This window comes from Ruditapes philippinarum, unplaced genomic scaffold (genome assembly GCF_026571515.1).
Source record: "Ruditapes philippinarum isolate M1 unplaced genomic scaffold, ASM2657151v2 ctg1300_1_1_1_1, whole genome shotgun sequence".
Taxonomy (NCBI): Eukaryota; Metazoa; Mollusca; class Bivalvia; order Venerida; family Veneridae; genus Ruditapes; species Ruditapes philippinarum.
In genome coordinates, this window is record NW_026855312.1 from 1,855 (window position 1) to 16,268 (window position 14,414).

The 14,414-nt window shown below is 31.8% G+C and overlaps 1 protein-coding gene across 2 annotated transcripts in view; it reads left to right on the forward strand.

Moving 5' to 3' along the window:
* Nucleotides 1-2,533: 2,533 nt before the first annotated feature.
* The window catches only part of LOC132742895 (lysine-specific demethylase 2A-like), a 42,262-nt gene continuing 30,381 nt past the window's right edge, over nt 2,534-14,414 (forward strand). The window contains exons 1-3 of one of the 2 annotated variants that reach the window (XM_060731397.1): nt 2,534-2,766; nt 8,120-8,258; nt 11,469-11,547. In XM_060731397.1, the coding sequence (XP_060587380.1) occupies nt 2,749-2,766; nt 8,120-8,258; nt 11,469-11,547 (236 nt within the window). In that variant the 5' untranslated portion in view covers nt 2,534-2,748. Of the gene's footprint in view, nt 2,767-4,162; nt 5,632-8,119; nt 8,259-11,468; nt 11,548-14,414 lie in introns of those variants that run through there. The other variant, XM_060731396.1, reaches the window with a different exon arrangement.

The following is a 14,414-nucleotide window of genomic DNA, read 5'->3' on the forward strand; positions in this document are numbered from 1 at the left end:
AAGTAATTCAGTGATGTTTCACTTGAAACCATTTCATTTTACGAGAGAAAAAAAAGAAATTATAAATGTGATTATTTTTTTAATCATTATTCATTCAGCGAGGTAAAACAAATTAGTACAATGCCTGCAAGACAGAATAAATATTAACTTACGGTTATATTATTGACTTTTATATGTTATCTTATTGCTATAGGGTGTTTAAACTATTGGAAAACACAAATATATAATAAATACAACTGTTGTTTTGTCAACGTTAAATAATTAGGCGTATACATGTATATAAAATGTAAATCACAAATGCAAACTCAAAAGTAAATTATGTTAAAAGCAACATTCCTCCAGATTTATTTTAGCTTTTTGTTTTATGGAAATTTAGAAATTAATCAACTTTGTAAAAATCTGATCAGGTATATTTAAAGTTACTTAGGCTTTTGAAATGTTATTAATATGCGCATAAATAACATGTAACAAGTAAACCTAGAAATTATATATATAAAATTAGTTAGGCAATATATTAAGAGTATTACATATTTTAAAGAAATTTAATAAAATATGTTTACTCATCTAGTAGCCTGTAACTTGTTTCGATTAATATAGTTAGTACAATATGTAGAACATGTAGTGAAAGAAAAGCAGAAAATAAATCCCTTGTTCTGTCAGATGATCAAAACATGAAATACACTTTCTTCACAAGACAAAGTCAAAAAAGCCATTAGGAAACGCAAGATATATGGTTGCCAATATTACATATTAAAGAAGACTCATGATCAAAGCCGGTCTTTTAAAGCTACAGTCTGTCTGTTGTTTGCAAATGCGTATTAAGTTACGACAATAACTAATTAAAATCGTATTAACAAACTGACTTGAAAACTTTTGTTCGTACAAGGCTTCGCAACTCTTCTTCAGCATTCTTTTTAGTGTAAATAGTCAATGTATAAAAGTATTCAATCAATGTATGAAAGTATTCAATCATTGTATAAAAGTATTCAATCAATGTATGAAAGTATTCAATCATTGTATGAAAGTATTCAATCAATGTATAAAAGTATTCAATCAATGTATGAAAGTATTCAATCAATGTATGAAAGTATTCAATCACTGTATGAACGTTTTCAATCACTGAATGTAAGTATTTAATCATTGTATGAAAGTATTCAATCACTGTTTGAAAGTATTCAATCACTGTATGAACGTTTTCAATCACTGAATGTAAGTATTTAATCACTGAATGAAAGTATTCAATCACTCTATGAAAGTATTCAATCACTGTATGAGTGCATTGTGAGCCAATTGAAACATTATTATTAATAACATCGTACTTTATACGGATGAAAGTTGTTCTACCACGTGCTTTTAGATGTCAACAAAAACAGACAGTGTAATCTTTGATTATGTATATTTCACATACAAAGGAAAATAAAGTCTATTTCAATATTATTATGATAAAAATATGTCTGACATTCATAATCAAGTTAAAAATGCCCACGGATGTACAATTATAAACAAATCAAAATTAATGTAAACACTAAACAGGTAGACATTTTGTACTTCCGGTTACTAAGTATATAACTAGTGTGCTGTTTTATTTCATATTAATAAATTAACTTAATTTAGGTGGATTTTTAATCAAAATTAAAATGCTATTTGTTTCCATGTAAGTATAGGTACGTATTTGTCAGGCGCGGCGCGGCCGTGCGACCAATTTAATTTTGTAAATACGTACTAATAAACTTTAACCTGCTTAGTGTTTTAAATTATTTTTATAAACAGTCGATTTACTAGACTGATTTACAGTTTGCCGATTTACCAAAGTAAATGTCTTACGATTCATTTGAAATACTGCAATCCTATTGGACAAAAATAATTTCAAACACTAAAGTTTTCTTAGCGTAGGCCTTCTCCGAAGTTTGACGGAAAGGGAAGGGACGATGCGATTGATTTTGACCGTTATTTATTTAAAGTGTAAATAACTTTCTTTGTTCTCTTGAAAATATTTTACTTTTTAATATATTTTCAAATATTCATGAATCTGGAGACATGCATTGGGTTACCCTTATTTTACATGCGCTCTTTGTTCATTAGCAATCAATTTCGAGTCGTGAAAGAAACAATGACAAAAATCCTTTCCCCGATCCTTGAAAAATGATGCAACCAGCGCAGCGCTAGGTTATGTTGAGAATAGATAAAATCTCGAAGGTATAGAAACATAGGACAATGGAAAAACAAAGAACAGCACGTGGCCACGTGTGCAGTGATGTAAATACTTTATATAGCAAAGATATGTATCAAGAATTTTATTCAAATTATGCGATTTAACATCAAAATAACTACACATACCGGCTAGAAAATGGAATGTTATAGCGTACGTTAATGCAATGTACAACACATGGGTTGACAAAAACACACAAAACACTATTAAACCAGTATATAATATATTCATTGCTGAAGCTATCGGAAAAAAATACGTACTCGTCATCATTACAAGTTTTGAGAAATGAAATAACAACTTGTTTATCTTGCAAATGATTTAAACGTATATTTTTCAAATAGTGAACCTAACGTGTTACTTCCGTCAATCAGAGAAATACGTTTTGTAGGTTTATAAACATTGCATGCTGCATACGTATATGGTGTTAAACATATAATAAATATAATTTTGCAACATTATCATAAGTTGATGTGAAACTTCAGAAAGGATTAATAAATTAGAATCGCACGTGGACTGAAGCAAAAACAGATAGATAAGCTATGCATATGTGGTTAAAAGTAAGTCGTGCTTATTTTCAAGACGATTCTGGCGTCGTTTGCCACTTTCATTTTGACTTCACAAGTTCGGACAAATTTACTTACTGATCTAATCCTTTATCATAGATGATCGGGGGATGAGGGAAAATTTAACTCGGAAGAGACATACTGCCAGAGGAGTTTTCATCTTGGACACACAGCTCACATACGATTACTTTAACGAACTGTTCTGTTCACATGTGACTCAAAATGTAGCAATCGTTATGGCAAGCTGTGCAGGTTTTCGTTTTAAAAAATTTAGGAATATATATGAACGTGTTTTGATTTATCAACTCAAACATTGTTGGAAAGTTTCTCTTTTATCAAGATAAAATGGAAAAGAAGCAAGAAATTGAAACAAAAATGGAGAGTTGGAGAAATGAGTATATTAAAAAGGACAACCTGTGCAAGGCTTTTCTGAAAAAGAAAACGTGCAGACGGAAAAAACGCGAATCTAAATGCTCTTCCGAAATATTTGAAATTGTGATTGAAAATGCAGAAACATCAGAAATTAAATCGTTCCATGCAAATAAGCAAAATATAAACATTAATGCAAATACAAATATTGGAACGAAAAACCTTCATCCCGAGGGCGATTTGTCCTCGCAAAATTTGATGTCAGAAAATCAGGTTGTTGATAAAAATGTCGGTACAAATAGGTATGATGTAGAACTTGCAAGAAGTGCAAGAAATGCAAGTGTTGATGATGTTGACAATTCAAAAAGGACGGGTACTAATGGTCTATGTCTAATTACTAGTGCAGTTGATAAATACTTTGACAAAAATGGAAATGAAATAATGATTAAAACGGAGTCAAACGAACCTGGACAGCAAAATAATTCTCTGAATGTTGGCCATAGTGAAGTGAAAGAAAACACAAACCAGCCCAGTCAAAACAATGTGGATGATTATGAACAATCAGAATCAGTGTTGTGGTATATAGCAACAGGATATGACATTGACATTCCGAAAGACAAAGTGAAACATGAATTAGTACAATCAATGCAAACGGAAGAAATAAACCAGCCAGAGGAGGATCATGTATTTGATATTAGCCACATAAAGATAGAACACGAATCAGATCAAAGCGTTGATGGGTTGGATTCATTTGATAATGAAAATTTTGTTGATACAAACTACTGTACAGATCTTGACCCTGAATCTAGTGGATTACATGTGGGGAGCAGTAGCACTGTAAACAAAATCTCAAAGTTTGAAATGGTTGATGTGTCTGATGATACTGAAAACAAACCCAAAAATAAGATTAATACCATTGAAAGCAAAGTGGAACCTCCATATGGAAGACATGACAGTGTTAAAAAATCAACATGTCTAAAAACTGGTAATGTATTTCCAAATTTAACTTTTGCAATAAAAAATAATGTAGATAGTAATAAAACTGAAAAACACTTGTCATTAACATCAAGAGGGCTCTGTAATGTTTCATCAATATCTGATAATATGCTATGCAGTACGTCAGAAAATACAGAACCTGTTAAGGGAAATGTAAAAACAACTAGCAAAAGTACTAATGGAAATAAACAGTATTGCTCATGGCAGAAGCTTCAAGAATGTCCAGATAAAAGTAACAATGATATCAAGACACCTACTAAAGTAAAATTCACTTTAAAAAAGCAACATGTTGTGAAAAAATTTAATGCATTAAAAAGGGAAGACAAATGCTTATCAAAAAATATTAGTAACAATACATTAGAAAATGCATCAATAGCTGAAGGTCCATCAATAGTTCAACATGAAGGTGATAATGAAAAATCATTGAAATATCCTAGTCAATTATCAACATCTCATAGATGTGTTAATAAGCAACCAGAGATTGTAAAAGCTTCCAACAGTTCTGACCCTGCTGTTGTGGATAAAACAAGCTCATGGCTGTCTGTTTTTCATAATTTTTCTGCAAAGAAAAATAAAGGAAAGTCAGTTTCAAGTGACAATATAGGTAATGAACTTTCATTCACTGAAGAAGCAGAAAATTCATTTCAAAGTGAGTTAGATAAACCAGAAGATGTTGATTACAATTATGTCATGCTAGATGGGATTATGTCTTTGACTTTAACAGGAAAAGATGAATTAGAGAAAACCACACAGTTAGACAAATGTACTGTTGAAACTAATATGGATTTACCAGCAGCTGATCCTTGTGTTGGTACACATGACATGAGAGATTCTAATACAGTTGCTGCAAATGACAGTACATCACAGATAGATGTAATAGACTCTTACAAAACTAGAAGTGAAGTTGGTGTAAAGACTGACCAAAGTATTAAGCAGGAATTGGCAATAGAAGACAATTTTAACATTGAAAGTTTCAGAAATATCACTTTGGCGGATGATGTATTTAAGACAGAAAATCTTAAAATTAAGATTGAAAAGAATGAAGAGGTAACAAATAATGATGATAAGGTATTTCAAATGAATTCAAACTGTGCATCAAGTGAGGCTGCATGCAACATTTTGGGACAAGGTGAAATATCTCCTTCAGTATCAGAAATTGAGTCAGAAAATGAAAAGATGAGTTTGTTCAAGAACTTTGAAGAAAATTCTTTTAAAGATGAAGAAGAAAACTTTGGTTTTGGTTTAAAGTTACCTCTATCTTTACCAGATTCTGTAGAAGATGTATCATACCTGAGTAATGAAAACTCTACGTTTGAAACAATACAGCCATATGATAATGACATGTTTTATGTAAGTGATAATAGCACAAGTTTCAGTGTTGATAGTGATAATGAAGATGAGGAGTCCAAACCTGAAATATGTGAATCATACAAAATTATACAACGTTATGTATTTGACAGGTGCACAGGAAACAATTTACAAAAGATTCTTGTGGTAAGTCAATTGGAAAAGGTCTGCATATTGTGGGATAAGTGCAAAACAGTTGTTATTTATATGAAATAAAGAAGGAGGTAGGACTGTTTACCTTAACCCTTTCCCTCATGAGCATATTGTGAAAAATGGCCGTTTTCATTGAAAAGCCTCCTGTTTCAAGTTCAAACTGCTATGAAACTATGAAAAATGCTTCAATAACTAATCAAACTTAGCACAAATGTTGACTGGACCATTGCCTTTGTAAGACATGCTCAGTCTTAAATTTCCTGTTACCATGGCAACGCGGAGACATCTCAAAATTGCCAAAAGTCGCTATTTTGCATTGATTTTCAATGGATTGGGATAGAGTCAAAGGCTTTTCAGCGTTGGTTACACATTACCATATGATCGTCATTTTTAGCCTCTCACAAGTCCAAAATTTTCTTGGCGATGAGTGGGACTACCGCCCCCCTTCAGTGTTTGGGGCCTAAATAGGGTCATTTTTCACTCTTTGAGGCCTCAAAAGGGGGGTGAGGGTGGGGGTCGAAAAGCCGTCAAAACAGGTCTATATGAAGTAAAGGGTTAAGCATGTGATGTTCATTGTACTCAAACTCTGCTAATATATATTTTCACTTTCTCCTAAACTCTGTGTAAAGATCAGTATTTACAGAGGTCTTTGACTATTGATATTCTTCAGCATTGCAGTGCTTTTGATGATGATTAAACATAACCTTCCCTGCCTTCTGTATGTGGTTTTATAAATACTTCCTGTGAGTGCATGTGCCCAGTCTGAACCTGGTTTTTTTAACAAAAATTAAATATGTTCACTTCTCTGTCAAGGGTAATTAATCTGCAAGCCATTTCACTATATAAAATAAAAACACATATCAATACATACAGTCAATTTAAACACATAACATTACATACAGTCAATTAAAACACATAACATTACATACAGTCAATTTAAACACATAGCAATACATACAATCAATTTAAACACATATCATTTCATACAATCAATTAAACACATATCATTACATACAGCCAATTTAAACACATATCATTTCATACAATCAATTAAACACATATCAATACATACAGCCAATTTAAACACATATCATTTCATACAATCAATTAAACACATATCATTACATACAATCAATTTAAACACACATATCATTACATACAGTCAATTAAAACTTTAAACTTAAGAATGAAGTTCAAATCATTATTGAAGGTAATGACCCTATTTTAGAAGAGGAAAATGATACTAGTTTTTGATGGAAAAGGAATTATTTATTTATAAAGGTCACAGTTTATAAACAAAGTTTACTACCTGTTATCCCAAGAAGGTTTCATCTTAAAGTAATAAGGTACAGGGATCGGAAGTAACTCAGCTTTTTATCACACGACAGGGTACACATTGAAATGAATAGGCTCACAAAACAGGGTACAGGGAGTGTAAAGATAACGCTTAAACTTTACAATACTGAATTTATGCTACGGACATATGCTGGTTTGAATTTGGAACTGAAAGTTCTAAATTTCTGCTTTCATCGTTTTTTGCAACTGTCACAATGTAAAAATTATGTGAGATAATTTTTTTTCCTGAAATGGGTTTCTATAATTAAATAGTGACAGGATGATGGCGATGTGCAGATATAATAAAAACATAATAAAAGAAACCCCAGAATCATCTTAAAACCTTCTTACTAAACACTGATACATCTCTTATCAAATTATACGCATTTTCTGCTCTTGTGATTTCAAGATGGGGTGATTTTTATATTCGATAAATGACATATCATAACATTATCATATGATCAAAACTAATAACTTACATACAGCTGTTGGCTAAACTAATACATTTAATTAATATTTTGACATGTAATTATTTTTATAAATGAGAAAATTACAGAATGATTAACTTTTGTATGTATACGCATCTTGAATATGTTTTGTGGTAACTTTCTACAATAATATAAAGACACTTTTTTTTATAACAGAGGGTAATTGCCCCTTTTTTCATGCATAAATATCTGCAGAAGCATAAGGAAGCATCTATATCCTAAGCATGCAGGGCAAAGGATTAAATAAGTCTGCAGACTTTTGCAGATGTTAATGCACTAAAAAAGGTGTTTTTGTGGTATTCTGGCATAATAATATATATCAAAATCATTAATTCCCCATTACCAGTATTTCCTGTTAAGATTGATTGTACCATGCTTTCCAAGTGCTAATATGATGTTATTGACTGTTATGTTTTTGGTAATAAAGCTACAGGGGCCGTCATTGCTTAAAACTGTTTTTACATTGCACCCTGAGTCATGCATAGTAAAAAACATGCAACAAGGGCACATGGTCTTAAGAATTAACTGTTAACCATTAATGTATATTTGCATGCATGGTTTAATGCAAGAACTCATATGGTCTAAATGCTGTACCAATTCTGCATAATTCTAATTCTGTTTTTATAGGGTCATAAAAAATCCAAATTCTATATTTTCAGAGGGTGAAAGAAAGGAAGACTTATACTGATCATGAACTTGACGATGATGAAATTGAAGGGAAGAGATCGTACAAGATTGAAGATAAACTCAGATCTGACAAATACAGCAAAGATTATGTTAAAAGGCTTGCTGGAGAAGGTATAATGTCTCTTTTTAATCTCACTTTCCAAACATACCTTTTAATGTAAACTTTTGAACTTTGTTGTTATTTTAATGTCAATATATATAAGCAATGCTATGAGTACATTTTAAGAAAACAACGTAACAGTTTAAAGTAATTAATATTGCTTAAGGCTAGATATTTAATGTACTAGGTTAATTATAGAAAAAATGGGAATGTCACTTGAATATAAATTTTTAAAGCATAATTGGGAAAAATTGGAAATTGAACAGCAAAGTAATCTTTAAGATAACGTAATTATTTTAAATGCTTGATGCTCCCCTTGCAGAATAGAGATACATGTTGTAGTTTGATGTGATAAATCCAGCAAATACTGTTATTTTCTGTGACAAAATTATGTTCACACTATTTTTTTGGGTAAAAAAAACTAATTTGAAACAATTTGGAACTGTCAAACTAGATCATTAGAAGTCAGATATTTACATCAGTTACAACACAATTTTACCTTTTTAAAATCTGTTTTATGAGATTTCCTGTCAATATTAAACTCTGCAAATGCGGGTTTTCCCCATCTTTTCCCCAGGTACAAACAATCTTTTTATAGCTACATGGTGCACTATCGTTCACAATAGAGTGATAAAAACATTTTGTCCCTCTTAGATATACAATTACATGTACATGTATATTTACAAAGTTGCAACTGTAAGTTTGTATAGATGGGGAAAACCCCACATTTGATGTGTCCCATAGTATCTCTCGTCATACTAGTGTTTCTTAACACTAGCATAGACAGCAAGTTATTGCTTAAATTGTTTATTGTTTGAACTTTTTCAAATATTTGATAAATTTAAAGCTTAAGACTTACATAACACCACAACATCCCTACTTTCCCTATTTAGGCCAAAATATTTTTCGCTCTAGAAATTGAAGTCTTGTTAAAGATGTATTAAGCTTAGAGATGATTATAATTATAAAGGAGACATGCTTTTACTATTCATTACTTACAATTTTGAATTTGAAATACATGAACAAACTTGATTTTTTTATACACAGATGTTACATTGTCATTATTGGATACAGGATATGGCAATCACGCTTTTAAAAAAAAAATAGTAAAAAAAAGGTTTAGCTCTGAAGTAACAAGCTGAACAAGCTGCTAGTTGACACGTTTGCTTGTATATTTTTATTTCTCTTTCAACGTATGCTAACAATGATGTTTTTCTTGAATATACATGTACAAGATGATAAGGTAATCATTATGAACAGATGGGCATTATACATGTATATACAAAATCTACAATGTCATTTATGAGCATGTATGAATACGTGTTATAACATATGGTGTTAGACATCTAAAAACAATACTGATTCAACAGTAGCATTTCTAATTCATCTTAAAATGATTTTACACAACAGTACTTTAAGGGCATTTTTGAGAATGAAAATGGGCCCAAACCCTCTCTTCAAAAACTATGCTTTTCCCCCTACCTTTTGCCAGATTTCTCTTTAATTAAGAGAAAATTAAAAAAAGATAAAAGTTACTCAAAATGATATTAAACCACAACATCATAGTGTTATTATTATTACTCATAATGAGTTTTCATTAGAAATCAACTATATTGCTTCTGTTTGATATGATAGTAAATAGTCCTCCCCTAACCATGCCCCCTCCGGCTAAAAAAAAACAACAAAAAAACAACAGCAGAAACCCTAAAAAAAACCAAATGCTGAATAAAGAAATCACTATATAAATGTTATGCATATAATATAGAAATTTATTTAAATCTTAAACACAATCCTATGCATCATTTGGATAAATTTAGATTAACCATACCGGTAATTTAAAACTGCAAGCTGGTAGTTTTTTATGAATGCATGTTTCACTAATATACCATTACTTACACTGGTAATGTTCATTAATATTCAGGGCAAGTTTATAATTCAGACATTAAATTATTGTTGTCCCACTGTGAAAAAATGTATAGAAAACAAAATACAATATTTACAATGTATAAATGATTTTTAAAATTATTTGCTCTGAGATATGAAGGTGTGTTTAAAACATTTTCAACCAAATTGTTCACAAATGGGTATTTTATGCCCAAATAAGCTTCAGTCTTAAATTTGTCTTTTCACCTGAGTAAAATCATAGTTTTACAGTCTATTCAAGTGAGGAGGCAATTGCGTTAGCTTACATATAGGTGGTAAGTTGTACTTGGTTGCTCACTTGTGGCTAAAAAAATGAAGAGGCAGTTCTAGTTCTAACAGTTTAGATGCAATGCCCCCATATAACTTTTATTATAGTTATACATATAATACTTCATGTTTGTAACATGTGTGGTGACGTTTATGTAGTTTTATATACACAGCTTCTGTCAATTTGTGAAGAAGTTCTGAACAAAATTCATGTATTTGTTTTAAAGAAGGAAGTTTGCTGTATTATAAATTCACTATAAATATTCTTCACAGGTTATATGACCATATATAAATGTTTGTTTGAAATATAACTCTTGCCTAGTGGCTTGGGTTATATATTCAAACAACCATTTATATAGGGATATATATAACCTGTTAAAAATCTTTATAACTAATTATGTGTCAGTATCACCAATCTGACCTCCTAAATAAAACTTTAGAAGGTTTGAACTTCTGTCAAATTGCACTAACAACCTAACAGGAAGAGATATATAAAACATTCATGGAAAGTGATATGTTTATAGAAACTTAGCACCAGTTATAAAAATGCTGGGAACATTAAATACTTTAAATGGTGGAAATTCATTATACATTAAATTTTAGCAACTATGAGAAGGTAGGTGGTTCTACCCTGGTGATTTACTGGGGTCTTCTTTCTTCAACTACTAAAACCTGTGTTAATGAGATCTTAAAGCCAGCCTTACAACAAAGAAAAATCAATTTATGAAAAAAAAAAATAAATAAATAAAAAAATAACAACAATGCAAACTAAGTGCATTGTGGATAAAGATAAAATAACCTATTTTCTGTTTTTGCGTAAAAGGTACATGTTGAAATATAAAGGCTCCCAAGAAGGTTTGGGGATTCGAAGCAGCATGTTCTCGTAATTGGATGACATTATACAAATTGAATTGTATAGTCTTGCAAGACTTTGTGCAGTGATTTTGTTTATTCTACTTTGTATTGTGTAATATGATAAAGGTTTTGTTCCACACATGACTATAATAAAAAAACTAAATCTTGAATTTCAGACTTCACCCTGAGATACCTACAGGAAAATGGGTTGCAGTACCCCATTTTGTTTTCAGAGAAGACCGGACTAGGTCTGAGGTAACTAAAATATTTTGATAGCCTAGTACAATTATATATTATTTAAGCAACAAAATGTGGACTTTGATTCAGAAAGCTACATAATGTCATACAAGCTGTTTAATCTTCTGAATGGCTGGCAAGGTTTCTAGCTGTTATTTAATCTTTTATCTTCGCTCTACTATATGTATATACCGGTAATAGACTTTATCGAATTCTTGGAACTATTATTTTTAATGTAAAATTTTTCAAAATTAAGTGTTTTAGAATTGAGTGGTCATCAGAATAGATATGCTGAGAATGCTCTGTGCTTACTGATTGGCCCAAAAAGTATTTTAGAATTGAGCAGCTAATTGATTGGCCCAAAAAAGCTCATCACGTTAAGGAGAATATTAAATTTTGATCTCTTGACCATTGATTGGCTAGTTCAAGATGTTGGGCACAACACAGTCATGTTTTTTAACCAGGTTTTCCGAAGGAAAAAACTTGTTATTAGATTGAGGTATGTCGGCGGGGCGGGCGGGCGGATGGGCGGGCGGGCGGGCGTAAACAATTTCTTCTGTGCGCAACTCCTCCTACATTTCTCAACAGATTTTGACCAAACTTTCACAGAAGCTTTGTCATCAAGTGCCCTGGCGCATATTGTCGGGGTTTTGCGATTAGATAATATTTGACCTAATTATAGCCCTTTGTTTTTTTTCCTTATATAAAATATATAGTGAACAATTTCTTCTGTACGCAACTCCTCCTACATTTCTCAACGGATTTTGACCAAACTTTCTCAGAAGCTTTGTCATCAAGTGCCCTGACACATATTGCCAGGGTTTTGCAATTGGTATATATTTGACCTAATTATGGCCCTTTGTTTTTTTCCTTATATAGAATATATAGTGAACAAATTCGTCTGTGCACAACTTTCTCAACTCCTCCTACATTTCTCAACAGATTTTGACCAAACTTTCACAGAAGCTTTGTCATCAAGTGCCCTGGCGCATATTGTCGGGGTTTTGCGATTAGATAATATTTGACCTAATTATGGCCCTTTGTTTTTTTTCCTTATATAAAATATATAGTGAACAATTTCTTCTGTGCGCAACTCCTCCTACATTTCTCAACGGATTTTGACCAAACTTTCTCAGAAGCTTTGTCATCAAGTGCCCTGACACATATTGCCAGGGTTTTTTAATTGGTATATATTTGACCTAATTATGGCCCTTTGTTTTTTTCCTTATATAGAATATATAGTGAACAATTTCTTCTGTGCACAACTCCTCCTACATTTCTCAACGGATTTTGACCAAACTTTCTTATAAGCTTTGTTATCAAGTGCCCTGGCGCATGTTGTCGGGGTTTTGCGATTAGATAATATTTGACCTAATTATGGCCCTTTGTTTTTTTTCCTTATATAAAATATATAGTGAACAATTTCTTCTGTGCGCAACTCCTCCTACATTTCTCAACGGATTTTGACCAAGCTTTATCAGAAGCTTTGTCATCAAGTGCCCTGACACATATTGCCAGGGTTTTGCAATTGGTATATATTTGACCTAATTATGGCCCTTTGTTTTTTTTCCTTATATAGAATATATAGTGAACAATTTCTTCTGTGCACAACTCGTCCTACATTTCTCAACGGATTTTGACCAAACTTTCTTAGAAGCTTTGTTATCAAGTGCCTGGCACATATTGTCGGGGTTTTGTGATTGGATAATATTTGACCGCATTATGGCCCTTTGTATATTTTTTCCTTATACAGAATATATAGAGAACAATTTCTTCTGTGCTCAACTCCTCCTACATTTCTCAACGGAGTTTGACCAAACTTTCTTAGAAGCTTTGTTATCAAGTGCCTGGCACATATTGTCGGGGTTTTGTGATTGGATAATATTTGATCGAATTATGGCCCTTTGTATATTTTTTCCTTATACAGAATATATAGTGAACAATTTGTACAGTGCGCAACTTCTCCTACATTTCTCAATGGATTTTGACCAAACTTTCACAGAAGCTTTGTCATCAAGTGCCCTGGCGCTCACTAAATTCCCATGTTTCTACCAAGACATCATTCAAGTATTTTTTTAAAATTGTGAACATACTTTTCTTGATATCGCACAAAACACCACACGCCAATATTGTTGACAAAAGAAAATGACAAGAGACGCAAAAATGCAAAAATTAAGCAAAAATAAAGTACTGTTTACCTTTCTAAAACATTTGGGAAAAAAAGGCGAATAGACAACATAAAATTTCTCAATCATTTTTGTTTGAGGAATATTAAAGAAGCCATAATTCCTCCTAAAAGTTCAATTAAAAACAAATGCCCCTTCATGACAAAGCTTCTGTGAAATATTTTGCTGAAAACCTGGTTGCATCGCATTGCGATGTTCCTTGTTTTGTTGTAAAAAGATGAATTGAGAAACAGGGAAATTCGCTATACCTACTTTACCAAATATCTTAAATTGTTTGTCTATATTTCAATATTTACATCTATGGAAAATTAAAAAAACAACAGCAAAAAAGACAAGGTAATGATAAAAAACTAGGTAATGATATGTACTGATTGAACAGCAAATAGTGGAGACCATGATAAGATTGCTGATTTTGATTTTGCACTGCATGGTCACATGGTTATACGTAAGCTTAGGTTTAAAGAAATGCAACTGTCTATTTAAACTGTTGTGAACTGATACTGATACATCATATTGAGAGAAAAGTCAATAAGTACAGTTTTTTTATTAGCTCACCTGAGCTTGCTCAGGGTGAGCTATTAGGATCGGTGAATGTCCGTCGTCCGTCATCAGTCCACAATTGCTTGTGAACACTCTAGCGGTCACATTTTTGAACCAATCATCATCAAACTTGGTCAGAATGCTTGTCTAGTCAATTGC